A 16,497-nucleotide genomic window follows, 5' to 3' on the forward strand; every position below is an offset into this window, starting at 1 on the left:
GTACAGCTAAGAATAGTAAGCCCAAATGTACTAACTACTGTCTCTGCAAGCTCAATGGACTCTGTCATGAGCTTATTATTTCTTTTGATAAGCTTGGAGTCATAATGTGGTTGATAATTCCATCCTTCAAGACTCCGAACTCTAGACCTCTCAAATCTCTCTTTCATGCTTAATATCTCCATTCTTTCTTGAAGCACCCCCAAGCTTGTGTCCACAATACTCATATTTGGCCTCCCTGCGAAATACAAAGTGAATCACGTTCGTTCTATAATTAGACTTATCTCGCACTGTTCTAGTTTATTAGTACATACATAACATTTTTTTCACCCTCATAATTTATATGTGCAATAAAATAAAATAAAATAAAATAAAATATTCTTTTCATCGATCCTCTCTTTCTTTCTCTGGGTGAAAGGGAGAGAGGGACGGAGGAGCAGCGGAGAGAAATTTTTTTATTTTATTTGCAGATAGACCCTCCGAGAGTGAAACCACAGAGAAAGTCAATCAGGAGATGCACATGCTAATAAAATAGTTCAAGGATGATAATTGGCAAACTTGCATAATACGGGACATGTATATATGCATCTACCCCTTCAAAGAAACAAATTTCAAAGTTGTGATTCGCGTACTATACCTTCGTCAGAGGCTGAACTATGCGCTCTCGCTCGCAGTATTACATGCACTTTTCGCCTTGGAGTCAATCTTGGCATCCCACAGAGAGACGAAAGAGAAGAAGACATGGCCTCCATTGTTTGTTCACTGAGAATTAGGATCTCTATCACTAGTATTCGAAGATATGGTAACTAAGCTTCAAGTGTGATTTGGTCAAACTAACTATATATATATATATATATATATATATATATATATATACGCTTCTATTGTTTTATTTTAATCTTTGGCGGGTATTTTACGAAACTTGTAGTTTGGTTTGAGAAATATTTCAACGCATAAAATTGGCCTCTTATTCGTTATATTCAAGCGAAGTGACTGATTTTGTTACTTATTGATACTCCCAAATAGATAATTCGGCTTGAACGTCAACAATGCCCTCCTACTAAATTTGGTTTCTAATTATCTAGTATCTCCTTTGTTGTTCTTTAATATTATGACTCATTCAAATGAGAAGCATGTGTAGTTTTGGACTTGTTCTATAGGACAATATGTACGTATTTGCTTTTGGAAAACGTGTGAATAGGCTCAAATATATGCAAGTTAACCAAGTTGAGGAACTTGCAGAGAAAATACTTGTTATTTCAAATTGATTAAAAAAAACTATGCATTAACTGCAATTTTCCACAAATTTTCCACATGACTGTGTAAAATTACACATTTTTCCAGTGAAAATTGTGGTTTGTACTTTTAGTGGGGCTTTCTAATAAAATCTTGAAGCTAAAAGAGATTTTTTTTAACTTAAGGGTGGTTTTTGTATGGATTTTTAGATCTCGCAAAAACCCCTAAAAAACTACCAAACGCAGCAAATAAAATCACACAAGATTTAACATGAAAAACCCTCAACAGGAAAAAACCACGGGATCAAAATCAATCCACTATCACATTCAAATTATAATCTTTTGCACGGATAAAGACTGTCAAACCCTCTCTCACTCTTTCTCTCTACACTTCTTCTTCTTCTCCTTCTTCTTTTTCTTCTAACAATAGAAGGATATATATAGAGAAACCAAAACTCTATCTCTAGCTTAGCTTCCTAATTAGAATAAGATTCAAACTCTCAATCATGATGGAACCCAAACTCCTAATCATGATAGATCTCTAACCTTATCTAATTCTCATGAAGTTATACAAAGAATTAAAAAGTTTATCCTAACTTGGAGTTTGAGTAGATACCTAACATATCCTCCCTCGACGAAAAATCTCCAAGTGTCTCAACGACTTCAGAAAAACTCACTTTCTTTTTCTTGTTCTTCACATCTCCCTTGTGGATAAGAGTCTGAGAAGAGTAATCTACACCGTACCATTAACGAATCACTCATCTAAATAACAAATATAATTGCTATTCTTCCTCCCTCTCAAAATCAAATCACCATCTCTATACACATTGCATCACTCTTCTTCACCCACATACTTGTACCCACGTGATGTCATCTCACCCAATGAAATTAAATTAGCACCACATGTCGGTATATATCTCACATGATGAAGAATTCTGACCTTCCCAGTATGAAGCTTGAGACGAACACTTCCAACACCTTCAAGCTTCATCGTCTCGTTGTTTCCAACAATCACGTCGTCAAATTCTTTATTTGTCTTTAATGTGTTAAAATAATTTTTGTTGTTACAAACATGCATAGAGGTTGTAGAATCTAATACCCAAGTATTACTCGCATCAGTACTTGTACTCTTCATCAATAAAACCACATCTCCATTACACACAACCACTGAGGAGTCCGTCTTCTTCCCATTTTCTTGAAGCTTCATCCGTCTAATACTCTTCAAATCATCACATATCTGAAAACATCTGAACTGAATGTGACTCTTCTATCCGCAATAATAGCACTCCTTTTTGTTGTCGTCTTGGGCCCAAAATTTTGACCTTCCTCGATAACTGTCACATCTCCCCGTACTCCTTCCTCGATTAGAACCTTCAAAAGCTAGTGCACTCTCACCACCATTAGATGCGCTCTCCTTTCCCATAATTCTTTCATTCTTACGTAAGAGTGTTGTCACATCGTCAAACTTCAAAGTCTGTTTTCCTGTAATTATCGTCTGAACTAACGGCTTGTACGACTTCAGCAATGAAGACAATAGGAGTAGTGCCTACTCTTCTTCTTTAATCTCCTCATCAATATTCATAAGTTGGCAAACTAGCTGATTAAAAGCATTGATGTGGTCTCGAATTGTAATATCTTCTTCCATCTTCAACGAATAAAGCTCCATCCTCAAACACAGTCGGTTAGTCATCGACTTTGACGCATAAATCCCCCCGAGCCTTTCCCACAGCCCCCCTGGGTTGGTCTCTTGCATAACATTGTACTTGATCTCGAGGGCGAGTGCCAAACGAATTGTGCTAACCGCCCTCTTTTGCATGGAACTCCATTCAGCATCCTTCAATCTTTCAGGTTTTTTCTCCTCCAAAGCTTGATCAACACTCTGCTGCATAAGAATATCTTGAATCGTATACTGTCATACTGTAAAATTTATCTTGCTATTGAATACCGGAATATCAAACTTCGGACCCGAAGAAGTCATCATCCTCTAACCACGATCAAAATTCAAATCAGTCCCTATAGAGATTGAACTTGATAAAACCAATATTAAAAACGAAGTTAGCATGTCGAAAAATCCTAGGAACGACTCTTGAATCACCAAAATCCGCCTCTAAATCCTTGATCAAAAGACAAATCAACCTCAACCGTCGGATCTGGCACCGCTACAGTACCCACCGCTACACTGCGTCATCATGAACAGTTCCGTTGCTACAGTACCCACGGTGAACAGTGTTGTTACTACAGTTCCGTTGCTACCAATATCGTTGCAAATCTCGAATCTCCACGAACCGTCGAACGTCGCTCTGATACCACTTGTAGGGATTTTTAGATCTCGCAAAAACCCCAAAAAACCATCAAACGTAGCAAATAAAATGACCCAAGATTTAATATGGAAACCTCTCAACAGGGGAAAATCACGGGATCAAAATCAATCCACTATCACCTTCAAATTACAATCTTTTGCACGAACAAAGACTGTCAAACTCTCTCTCACTCTTTCTCTCTACACTTCTTCTTCTTCTTCTTCTTCTTCTCCTTCTCCTTCTTCTTTTTCCTCTAACACTAGAAGGATATATATAGAGAAACCAAAGCCCTATCTCTAGTCTAACTTCCTAATTAGAATAAGATTCAAACTCCCAATCATGATGGAACCAGAACTCCTAATCATGATAGATCCCCTAACCTTATCTAATTCTCATAAAATTATACAAAGAATTAAAAACTCTATCCTAACTTGGAGTTTGAGTAGATACCCAACAGTTTTCCTATGTATTGAAGGTTATGAGAGGTTATATGATAATCGTTGAAAGTTTTACGGCAGGTTTTCTATATTAAAAAGGTCATTATGTTGAATTCTCTGGGGAGCTCAAGATTGTTGCAGTGCAGATTTGTCTTCAACTAATTGGAGAGTCCTAACAGAAAGAAAATATATTTTTTCTTCTGGTTGACATCTTGTTATCTTAGCGTAACTTGAAGCACATAGTCTGGATTCAGCTTCAGTTCAACCTTTATCATAGATTTGTACTTGATTGCTAAAATATATGCATTTGCACGAAAATTTTATATATGTGCATAAAATTCACAATTCATTTCATATAAATAGTGGTTTAAATAAAAAACTGCAGTTGTGAGATTATAAACTACAATTTGTAAATCTGCAGCTCCAATTAAAAAGATATATAACTACAATTGCTACAGCTCTTAATCCGTTCCATTCACAATCATGATGCCTTTGGAATTTATGGTTCATGTGGGAAGATGGGAATGAACTTAGCGCAAGAGAATATGATAAGCACTCAACTTTAGAATGCACATAACATTTCAGTAAATAATAGAGTACAATTGTACGTGAATGGACAAAAGAGTAAATTTTACAAATCTCCTTCCCCAAAATTCTCTAAAAAAAATTTTTATTCCACTAAACCCTCCTGAACTTGGAGGTGTGAAAAAAACCCTTCTAAACGTTTATATTGAGGATTAGTGAGGGAGAAAAAAAATATGCAGCTAATTTAAGGAGAAAAAAAAAAGCTGGATTGACCCCTAAACAGGCCTAAGCCTTAGAAACGGGTAGCCCAACAAAACGGCCCATTATAGCCCAACAAGTTTAGCTCACTCGGCTTCCGTACAGAATCCAGACCCTGCTCAGAATTGAGATTCCCCTCTTTTCTTTATCCTATTTCCTTATGCGGGTGGAGTTTTTGGATAATCTAAAAAAGAGAAAATATGCAGCTAATTTCTCCCTCGTCTTGCTTACCTCAATATCAAAGTATTTTCTTTGCTTCTCTCTACCTTAAAACTGTATTTTTTTTCTATGTGGGTCTTTGAACCTCAACATGCAAATTTCCTCTGTTATGAGCATTGACCGCACTCTGAAAGCTAAATGGGTCTTTTAGCTTACGACCCAATTGTTGGAAAAGTGCTAAAAAAAAGACTTCAATTTTTCCGTGTCGATTTCATGAAGATGCGGTGTTTGAGTAAATTCCCAACTGACCCAGCTTCTCTTTTCTCCCGTTTCTTGTCGCAGGAAATCCTCATTCGTTTCGCAGTAAACCATCTAAATCCAACAGGAGGCTTGTGGAGAGGTAAGCTGGAGCTTTATGATTTGTATCTACGCGTGTTGTCAATGGGATTTTGGATAGCGTTGAATGTTTATTTTGTTTTTCGATCGGAATTAGTTGCTTTGGGGGTGAAGAAGGGAGGGTACGCGCACAGAATGCGGGGGAGGGCAGAAGCCGGAGGATAATGCTAATGCTCCCGCTGGTGCCGTCGAGCTTGTCGGCCGCTCTGCCGGCCATTGGGAAGGTTAAAAGCAGGAGCCCATACGATGAAAAGAGACTGCTTGAACAGAATAAGAAGATACAGGGGGCCAACAATGCACCTGAAGACTTCCCGAATTTCATTAGAGAAGGTGAAATTTTTGCTATTTAGAGGTTAATGGTTAATATTATCGGCGTTTATTAGCCTTTTATACGATGGTAGTGACCTCGTTGTTGTAGAGTAGTTAAGACAAGTGGTAGATCGGGAACAATTTATCTTGGGAGTGACAATCAAATTACCTTAGAAATCATAGTTTACGATAATAATACTGATACTTCGGTTTATGTTGGGTGATGTTTCTCTCTTAGCTGGGTTGGGATTAATGAAAGGTTCCGGATGTGGGCTTTTAGGAAAATGCTAAGTGTACTACTCCCCCTTGTACTCGTTTGGTACTCCCACTCGCAAAAGAGTGGGGTCATGATGACTCACCACATGAAAATTGTAATGGTGAGTCGTCATGGCCCTACTTTTTTGTGAATGGGAGCACCAAATGAGTACAATGGGAGTAGTACACTTATCACTACCCCGGCTTTTATGCCTATGTCCACAGGCAAAGATAACAAGACATCCACTAATGACATATTACAAGCACTCTCACCCAAACTCACAAGAGTGTATTACTCTCACTCATGCCCAAACACAATTACACCCCAATCTCACGCTTTACTGAGGGAGAGAGCAAACTTCTCTTTATTTTAGCTCACAACACTTCGCTCTTGTGGGACACTGTGCCATTGCATAACACACCTCCATTTATAGGCTCCAAGCCTGCAATTGTCAAAAAAAAAAAAAGCATATCAAGCATCGATCTTGAATAGGTGGGCTATCTCATAGCCTGAGGGAAATTTGAATTGGTGAATACAGGGGCCACTACATGGCCTTTGAGAAAAATTAATAGAATGCACTTCATGCATCTGAGGCTATGTTCCTTCACGTGGCCAACGAGCCACTTTCTTTGATTTTTGTGGTGTGGAATCTAGACTTCACCTATCAAGCTGATGTTATTATTTCAATGTAGATATCTTGGATCCTTGTTATGATTATGTAACTAATTGTTCCCGGGGAATATTCAGGTTTCCAAGTGAAAGTCATGACATCCGACAAATATGTTAAACGTGATAATGGACTTATATATCTGGATTTAGAAGTTGGTCAAGGTGATTTCCCAAAGGATGGTGTTTATGTTGGGTGATGTTTCTCTCTTAGCTGGGTTGGGATTAATGAAAGGTTCCGGATGTGGGCTTTTAGGAAAATGCTAAGTGTACTACTCCCCCTTGTACTCGTTTGGTACTCCCACTCGCAAAAGAGTGGGGTCATGATGACTCACCACATGAAAATTGTAATGGTGAGTCGTCATGGCCCTACTTTTTTGTGAATGGGAGCACCAAATGAGTACAATGGGAGTAGTACACTTATCACTACCCCGGCTTTTATGCCTATGTCCACAGGCAAAGATAACAAGACATCCACTAATGACATATTACAAGCACTCTCACCCAAACTCACAAGAGTGTATTACTCTCACTCATGCCCAAACACAATTACACCCCAATCTCACGCTTTACTGAGGGAGAGAGCAAACTTCTCTTTATTTTAGCTCACAACACTTCGCTCTTGTGGGACACTGTGCCATTGCATAACACACCTCCATTTATAGGCTCCAAGCCTGCAATTGTCAAAAAAAAAAAAAGCATATCAAGCATCGATCTTGAATAGGTGGGCTATCTCATAGCCTGAGGGAAATTTGAATTGGTGAATACAGGGGCCACTACATGGCCTTTGAGAAAAATTAATAGAATGCACTTCATGCATCTGAGGCTATGTTCCTTCACGTGGCCAACGAGCCACTTTCTTTGATTTTTGTGGTGTGGAATCTAGACTTCACCTATCAAGCTGATGTTATTATTTCAATGTAGATATCTTGGATCCTTGTTATGATTATGTAACTAATTGTTCCCGGGGAATATTCAGGTTTCCAAGTGAAAGTCATGACATCCGACAAATATGTTAAACGTGATAATGGACTTATATATCTGGATTTAGAAGTTGGTCAAGGTGATTTCCCAAAGGATGGTCAGCAGGTTTTTCCTCTCGCTACCTCTTCCAGTTGATTGGCTCTTTCTGTATCAATGTTTAGTCTTTCTCATTCTTTTTCTATCTTCTGTGCATTATGGTTCGGATTATCTTCACTTTGGCACCCCCAAAGCTTACTCATTTTTTCAGTATGACACCCCAAAATAATTTTTTTAACACTTTGATATTCCAAAGTTTCAATTCCATTTCATTTTGATACCCTTGTCCAGATTTAATTAGCTATTCTGTTAAATTGGTATTTCAGTTAGGTCCATTCTACCCAAATGCTAGAGATCCAAACGACCAAATGTTCCAATAACAGCAGACAGAGGCATCACATGCTAAGCATGTGATATAAATATAACAGAAAAATCTAAGAAAATCTAGTCGGTATCTAAGTGAAATGGGATTGAAGCTTTTCAGTATCAAAGTGCTCAAAACATATTTTGAGGTATCAAAATAAAAATAGGGGTAAACTTTAAATAAGTGTTTGGTCCCTTATGGGCTGTCATATCTTTGAACTGAAGTATCGATTTGATAAATATTGTAGATGGATGACCACGTTCCCCCTTGATGCTTATATTATGTAGGGTTCTTTACTGTTAAAAATGATTGGCTATTCTTGAAGAGAATTGATGTAGTTAGAATTGTTCAAATATTCAACTTTCCTTGTGATGATCCATTTTTGTTGATAAACCTCCCTAAATTTCTTATTTCCTTTTTCCCCCTCTAATAATAGAAAGGGTCTTTAATCAGGGTGTTTTCATGAGCAGGTGACTTTTCACTATGTTGGTTACAATGAATCAGGCCGTCGTATTGATAGCACTTATCAACAAGGTTCACCTGCCAAAGTTCGCTTAGGCAATAAAGCACTTGTTCCAGGCAAGCATTTTGGGTTGTGAAGTCAAATTATTAAGCATTTGGCTGTCTTTTCAATGTTAATGGTAAATAATCATTAAAACAGCGCAGGGTTTGAAGAAGGAATCCGAGATATGAGACCTGGAGGGAAGCGAAGGATCGTCATTCCTCCAGAACTTGGACCTCCAGTAAGTTGTTTAGGCCATATTAATTCTTTGTTTCATCTCATTCCTTGGTGCCCAAGTTGGCCTTACAGAAACGGAATAAAATTTAATTTGTTGTTTTTGTTGTTCTTGGATTCATTATCTGTGAGCAATCTAACTGTAATCAGACATGAATACATGTTTAATTTTTCTTTAGCCAATGTATGATTTATATTTTCAGATGATCGTCACCCAAACCATAACGATATCCACATGAACACGTTTCGACTCATCTCAATCACTAGCATTATCAACTTCGTTACACTGTGTTCATGATGTTGCAATCTAAAAGAGTTTCCCTAAATAATTTCCTTCCCTATATTTCTTTATCATATATATAAAGGTTTCCTTTTCCAATGGGTTAAAACAAATGTTACGCGGTTAATTACAATAACAACAGCAGCAATAAAGTCTTTATCCCGAATTTTTGGGGTCATCTGCATGAGTCTTATTCTTCCATTCCCTCATTCTCTTCTATAACTCTCCTTTTTTCTGAACTTCATTCGTACAGGTCGGACCATCCACATTTTTCAGCTCAAAACAGTTTGAGGTTTTCGATGTCGAGCTATTAGATGTAAAAGATTGCCAGCGCCGGACAATAGCCTTTTACTCTGACGTTGTTTGCAACTAAGCTGCAGTTCTTACTGTTAGTTTTTATTGAAATGTCGATGTCGCCTGTAGGAGTTCAGTTCTGGGTCTTTTGAGAGAAGTATTTTTCCTGATATTGTTCTCAGGCTCCCGGCCCTTTACGATGTATGCATATAAGCTCCCATTTTTGGCACACTAGGCAATATTTTGCTGAGGCAGGGATATTCCTTATATGAGCATCAATTCGAAGTATTCATTCTAGAAGTTTTTGCTATTAAGTGTACTGATTTAGAGATACTTTAATGTTTTATATTTTGATGTTTGGATTTATGAGTTCAAACATTATGCATGAGAGATATCGATGCAGAAAGACGTGCACACAATGATGACAAAAAAGATCGGCACTCCCACTGCGGTTGCTTTTTCGGTACTTGGACGAACTTACTATGCGTACTTGTTTGCAAGAATTAATGAACATTTCTTCAACACCACAGTAACAGAAATCATAATGCAAAGATCCAAGATGCTTGTATTGGAAATGGATGCTTAAATATAAAGGTAAAGGCGTCAATTGCTTAAATCATCCTCTCTTTTTCAAGCGACACGGTTCGGGTTTCATTCAGCTCCGGACAAAGATACCAAAGAACTTTGCAGGAAATTTTCCGTGACTACAATAACTGTACATTGAAAATTACATGGCCACAATAAGATATTAGATGACCTAATGGCCGAAGAATGCGACTATCAACATACTCAATTTTACATCAAAAATTTCACTCATTAGAGCTTTGATGCAATCAGCTACTATGCTAAAAAAGAGCTATTACAAAATTTCTTGTTCTACAGGGCACTAGTCAAGACTCAAAACCACCGACTTCAACTATATTAAGAGGTGGTTTTGTACCTTAAATATGATACCGCACAGGTTCTCAATTGTACTCTTTTACAGGAACTGCCAAGAATCTTTGGCCGGAAATTTTACTATTGCGCTGAAAACATTGGTATTGTAGTATCTTAAAGGTACTGCTGAAGGTTTTCGCCACTGAGAGTTTCCATTTCCTTGAGAATTTCTTGGGCAAGAGTTTTAACAGGAAGCTCCACGTCTTCAAGCAGCTCACCCAAAAATGGGATGGTCTCTGGTAGAAAAATAAGATATTCCTCTTTCAAGTGCTCCACCAAATATTTGACAACCTTCAACCCGAGAATCTTTGGCCGGGTCTTTTCGCTCCTAGTCTGCATCAGCACCTGCAGAAACAAGTTGCGATATCATTCAAAGACAACTTATAATCTTCACACGGCTCAAAGACAGTAAACTAGAAGCATGATAGTTTCAAGTATAGAAGAAAAATTGTTAGTTTCCACAAAGCAGCATGAGCTTTAAGTACGTAAAATTTCAAGAATATGTTAGTCAGGATCGTGGTGGTTTTGGCTTATATACATGTTATTTTCAAAGGATTTTTTTCCTCTTTTTTTCTTTTTTTTGTTTTGTTTTATTTTTTGGGACCTTTGATGATATGACTATGAAACGAATTCACCTTCTTGTGGTCATCATTTTCTTTGCTGAAGGTGACAGTTTGATATCACGATTAAACACAGTCGATAATGCAGAAGGGAAAAAAACAGGAAAATAAGTTCGTCCACTCGCCCATGAGAAAAAACAAAGGTCACAACTTCAGTGTCACCAAACTAGACATGAGCTTATTAGGAGAAAAAAGATAAGAGGGAGAAGGTTGCGAAATTTTCGTGCATCACTGAAAATACCAAATTAAGACAAAAAGTATAGTTTCTCAAGGCTAAATATAATGCAGCCTTTTCCCGTGTGAACTGCAGCTAGATATGCTTCATTCTATAGCTGAACACTAACCACGGACCTTTCTCTGGACTTGTGTTGGAATGGAAACAGAACTAAAAAGAACAATCTTGTTCATTAGCTTTTTAATTTGCTTTCTGTTTTATTCCCACAAGAGATAATAGTTCAGTATAACGAAGGAAGCACAGCAGTCATGTAGTGGCTAACCAATAACTCCAATGACAAATTTATGTGAACGAGGTGCTATACTGACCTCATGGTTCAAAGGCTTCCACAAGACATCAGAATGTGCTGTAACAGCCATTTGACCAAGGCACAAAACCAGTGTTTCATCAACTTCATCTACAGTAGGCATATCCAATAAAACATCAGCAGAGGATGGAGGATCTACCACAATCTGGGAAACAATAGGCTTCAGGAGGACCTGCAACATTTTATGAACAGGTTAGAACTAACAAAGAAATTAAACATTCAGTAAATATAATGCGCAATGAAAAGAAGATAAATTTGGATAATATCAGGGCTATTTTCCTTATCCTCCTTTCCTATTTCTGAGCACAAGATTAGTATTTCTCTGGGTGTAAGTTCGATCACGAGTCGATTATCATGAATAATTGTAGCTAACTGACAATTGAATCAAGACTACCACATCAATTTCATGTTGCTATGCATAATACCTATAGAACAGGTCTCAAACTACCAAGTAATAAATTGATGGATAGTAACAACATACAGGCAGGTAGCACAAGTCTACTGACTCCTAGATTTAGGCAAGTCAGTAGCATCACATTATTATCGAAGTCATTGTAAATTATGATCAAAACAAGGCACTCAAAAGGAGTACAATAGCTTCATGAGATATTTCTAAAGGTTGTTACTCAATCTAAATCACATGCAACTTAGAACGGAGACAATCCCAAACAAATGCGAAAGCTCAGTACTCAAAAAAATTTATTTAAGTTCGATAAAATGGTAGCAACTTTGAGTTCTGGCGTGTCAGCATGTGAAACTTTTACTGCTTAGTTGACATTGAAGAAAAGACAGCATATATATTGCAAATCATATTTATCTCCTCTTGAAGTAATTAATAGTCCACGGTGAGGTCAAGGCGATTAGGTCCTATATTGGTTAAGGCCAGAGGCACCAAAAAAGGCGATCGTCTGAGTCTGAGTAAACTAAGGTGATAAATATTCAAAAAATTCATAAACATTACAAGTATTATGCAAATACCAATAAATACCAACAAGACAAATTAATCACAGCCAAATTTTCAACTTCACAAATATAACAAGTCATTAACCATCTAAAATAAAGTAGTAAGTAAAAAATATTGAATAGTAATATTAACCAGTAACTGCTAACACACATAACTAAGCAACAAACTTTGAAATTGATGGTTCCTATTGTTGCATGTCCTCAAAATGATACAGGTAATGAAGTACGTTACAACAGAAATTTGCAAAAAAATCAACGAAGAAAATGGAAACAAACAATTTCAATAAAAAAACAAAACTTTATTTTATTGGGCACCTTCCACATCCTCAACATTTTCAAATAGAGGCAAACACCTGGCACCTTACATCACACCTTAGGCAAGGTCATGAGATGCCAGGGTGAGCACTTGAACGCCAAAAGGCTCTCGCCTTAGTAACCTTCATCGTCTGGCAAATACACAAGGCGCTAACTTACAAAATCACCTTGCTTTAAGCGCCCGAGGCAATAAGGCACATTGGCTTTAAAACACTGATTAATAGGTAGACAGGACTGCTATCTATTAAAATGAAATAGTTAAGATACAAATGTTAATTAGCATGTCCAAATTCCAATGGCAGCAGAAATTCTATGGAAAAAGAAAAGTAACAGGTAGCGAACTGATAGTTGGAAGAAAAAGTTGGTTCTCATTACCCAAAGTTAATGTGTTTGGCTGGAGGATAAAGAAGAGGATATCCTCTCCGTTCAAGGGTGTCACCTCAAACACCTCAAACTTATAATGGATACGCCTAGTGGAGATCTCAATGACCAAAAGAAGGATAAACCTTTGTCAAAGCCTGAATATTCCCTACTAGCTCCCAATACCAACCCATCCTACGGACCTACACCCTCCTATCAATGGATCTATAGGGAACCTTCAATTTCAACGTCAAAGAACTTAAATCAAGGTGTATCCAGTAGACTGGGTAATTGTTCGCTACAAATACATTTGATTTGAAATTATGTGAATCTAAAACTTAGAATTTAGAGATGCAATTGAAAAAAACAAATTATACTAGAAAACAATCAAACAACATATTTAAGGTTCACAAAATATATGAACTAACCTCAAAATTTGAGGCATCAAGAAACTTCAGATCTGTCGTGTCATAGAGGAAGCACTGATATAAAGACTTCAAAACAAGAGCCCGCAAATGCCACTGCTTATGGGATAAAACATCTTTGGGCTTTGCAACAGAAGATGCATTCCCATGTTTGGCCTTCTTTTTCTTTTGGGTCAAAGGTATCAAACCTATGTCTTGATCTTCAGTAAGATGTCGTGTGCAATCCTCAAGCAAGTACTTGAAATAAGGGACAAACAAAGATCTGTGACATCAAACTTGCATCATTAGATATTTTCTGCAAGTGCTTCTTTCATTGAGAAAAATCTAGCAAAAAGGACCGGTATTGTCTTGAGTACCAACTATGCTATCATATAAATGACTTCTATTGAAACTAAGATCTCATGTTCATATCAGTTAGAAAAATATCCTTCATGAAAACTAATATATGACAGGGTAATGCATATAGCACAAATAGTTTTACAAGGTAGCAATACAATTCAAAGGAGGTTTGTGCAAATGAACATCCCATGAGATACAAAAGGGAAAAAATGGAGGTTGAAGAATAGGATCATCTAGAATATGGTAACAGGAGTATGGGTTACAGTAAGCTATCACACTTGGATGGCAGGAGAGCTATACTGCATTGGTCAATCCCTTTCGGTCATCCATGATGTCTGGGCAGAAGATGTCAGCGGCTTTAAGTGGAGAAAGCTTTAAGATAAAAAAATAATAACTAATATAACCCTACGGAAAGCAAAAATGGAAAGAAAATGAAAATAAACCCAAGTCATACAGCTTACTACATTATCTCAGTGTGTGTACAAAATAAATTAACTATGCTTTTATAAGATTAAGTAATTTCAACACAAATGAAAATCTTTGCAATGATCTTTTCTGATCTATAATGCTCCCAAAAAACTGAATCTATAAACATCTAGTTTTACAGCACTTGAAATCCCAAGTAAAGAAAATGCATCATAACTTCTTGGAACTCTAGTGGATAGTTTTATATACAAATGAAAAGATAAAAGATATTGTTAACCAAATCACGAGAAAATGTAACTCGAGAGTGAGTTCATCAGTAAAACAAGTACATGTTATGTATACCCAATTAAAACATGTATGTTTTATTTGAAGAGGTGCCCTTAATTAAACTCATGGATAATTTCAAGAATATGGTCCCGAACTGTCATTGAAAGCATTGTCCTATCCCTCGAAATGTAGACAATTTTGATTACTAAACAGCATTTACTTTCAAGATTTAACATGACAAAAATGAGAACTTATATCAACCATGGAAAAGCCTCAGTCTGCATTAACAGCGGGTAGATATCATTTTGCCAATGAACAATATCAATCATGTTAATCAATAATCATAGACAAGAGGTAAGCCGACAACATCAGTAGATGATCAAACATAAATGCAAAACAAAGAATCTTCATGCCTTACCGGTGTTTCTCGAGAAGTTTATTCACCAGTTTGTAGAAAGTAATTTTTCTGTCGAAACTTATGCTCTCACTTCCTTCAAGTTTAGAATCTGCCCAATCAAGGCTATGCATGAAAAGGGGCCGAAACATAGTTTCCGTAAGTTTCATGGTCAGTACAAGCACGGCATCGGTAACACTCTGCTCTACTATGTTTACATTCTTTATTGACTCCGGAAGATGACAGCGAATATCAAGTGCTATCAAGCACTGTTCAAATATCTTTACATGATAAGTACCAATAGATGGCCTATCCATTACCCCAATGATACTTGCTAGCATTTCAAAAACTAAACATAGACTGGATTCACCACATTTGAGGGCAGAGGAGTACATTTTTAGCAACGGGGTAAGCATAAGGCGAACCTGCAATTTACAAGTAACATTAAAAAAGAGAATCAAACCTAAAGATGTAGAAGAATACAATGTTGTAAAGATGACAAATCTTAGGCTTAACAAGAAACATACTGGGATTTTCTCTGTCAGGAGCTTTCGAACTGTAGCAGCCTTCGAGTTCAGTTTTGCATCAGAATCTTGAGCATACTCTGGGTGAAGTAATATAAGGTCCAGGATGTCCTCAAGATATGGATTTAGAAACCCACCAAGATTTTCAATGACAGCCTCCAATGTAATTGCAATGGACAGCAAAAGAGGTACCTTCTGATTTGAAACTCCATTAGCAGACCACAGATCGCTATATTTAGAATTTCTAATAGGACAACAGGTTATTTCATGAGCTTTCTCTAACATGAGTTTCATAATTTCAGGAAGATGTGATAAAGCTTTTGAACCAAGAACATTGACGAGTGAACCTATTGACCGAAGGCAAGCAGAAGAAATAGCCAAATCAGGAGACCGAATGTAGTTCACTACACAGGCAAGGCATGTTGAAAATTTCAAATTGTCAGATGGAACTTCTTTGGATAATACTTCGAGTGCTGAAATTGCAGCCAGCTTTACAGGAGTTTCCGATTCATCCACAGTATAAGAAATCAAGTGAACTATTTTTAAGCACAGCTCGTTGAAAGATGTGATAGCAATTTCATCTAGATGAATAGCAAATTTCTGCTTTGTTCTTCGTTTATCTTTGCACTTCCTCTGAACAAAAGATTGATCCTTTATGTTCTCACATAATAATCCAAGTGCCTGTCAACAATGTTAAAAATCATCAATTCAAGTGCCAATAACAGTAAAGAAAATCTCAATAATTAGAAAACAACTTTCAAGATAAGTACAGGCATCCCAAAAAAAGTTGATAATATTATCTAAAAAACCCTAGGATAAAGTGCCAAGGGAGATAATGCAGTGTGTTTTAGGAAAGAAACAAGTATATAGTAAATATATTAATGTGAAAAGATATGTATGATAAGAGCGGCAACTAGGGTGAGAACAACTGAAGGTAGACAAAACTGTTCTCCACTATTATAGGTTTACATCAAGGATGATCTTTAAGCACTTATCTTTTAGCACTAGTTATGCACAAACTTATAACTTACTAGACAAATTCACGATTAAGTCTTTTGCTGATGACTCACTAGTCACTACGGCTGATAAGAATAAAAAGGGATTATTTCTACAGTAGATAGGTTCTAAGAAGCACTTAACTTTAAAGGGTTTTG

The 16,497-nt window shown here is 37.0% G+C and overlaps 2 protein-coding genes across 2 annotated transcripts in view; one reads left to right on the forward strand and one right to left on the reverse strand.

The window, feature by feature from the left end:
• On the forward strand, window positions 4,879-9,596 carry LOC109839331 (peptidyl-prolyl cis-trans isomerase FKBP20-2, chloroplastic). Its single transcript, XM_020407759.1, has 7 exons — window positions 4,879-4,995; window positions 5,254-5,311; window positions 5,405-5,637; window positions 7,518-7,627; window positions 8,393-8,501; window positions 8,589-8,665; window positions 9,192-9,596. The coding sequence occupies exons 1-7, from the start codon at window positions 4,953-4,955 to the stop codon at window positions 9,309-9,311; spliced, it is 750 nt and encodes a 249-aa protein (XP_020263348.1). The 5' UTR covers window positions 4,879-4,952; the 3' UTR covers window positions 9,312-9,596.
• LOC109839338 (uncharacterized protein At3g06530) overlaps window positions 9,916-16,497 on the reverse strand; it is a 34,752-nt gene continuing 28,170 nt past the window's right edge. The window contains exons 36-40 of the mRNA XM_020407767.1: window positions 15,347-16,024; window positions 14,844-15,244; window positions 13,397-13,655; window positions 11,332-11,502; window positions 9,916-10,513 (exon numbers count right to left, since the gene is read on the reverse strand). Coding sequence (XP_020263356.1) covers window positions 10,283-10,513; window positions 11,332-11,502; window positions 13,397-13,655; window positions 14,844-15,244; window positions 15,347-16,024 — 1,740 coding nt within the window. The 3' untranslated portion in view covers window positions 9,916-10,282. The remainder of the gene's footprint in view (window positions 10,514-11,331; window positions 11,503-13,396; window positions 13,656-14,843; window positions 15,245-15,346; window positions 16,025-16,497) is intronic.

This window comes from Asparagus officinalis, chromosome 4 (assembly GCF_001876935.1).
Source record: "Asparagus officinalis chromosome 4, Aspof.V1, whole genome shotgun sequence".
In the NCBI taxonomy this organism is placed as follows: Eukaryota; Viridiplantae; Streptophyta; class Magnoliopsida; order Asparagales; family Asparagaceae; genus Asparagus; species Asparagus officinalis.

What these genes read in the sequence shown, in the direction of transcription:
- LOC109839331 (XM_020407759.1), top strand. Translation starts at nt 4,953, where the DNA reads ATGCAGCTAATTTCTCCCTCGTCTTGCTTACCTCAATATCAAA. An exon ending in TTGCTTACCTCAATATCAAA is followed by an intron (nt 4,996 to 5,253) that starts GTATTTTCTTTG and finishes TTCTTGTCGCAG; the next exon opens with GAAATCCTCATTCGTTTCGC. An exon ending in TCCCAAAGGATGGTCAGCAG is followed by an intron (nt 7,628 to 8,392) that starts GTTTTTCCTCTC and finishes TTTCATGAGCAG; the next exon opens with GTGACTTTTCACTATGTTGG.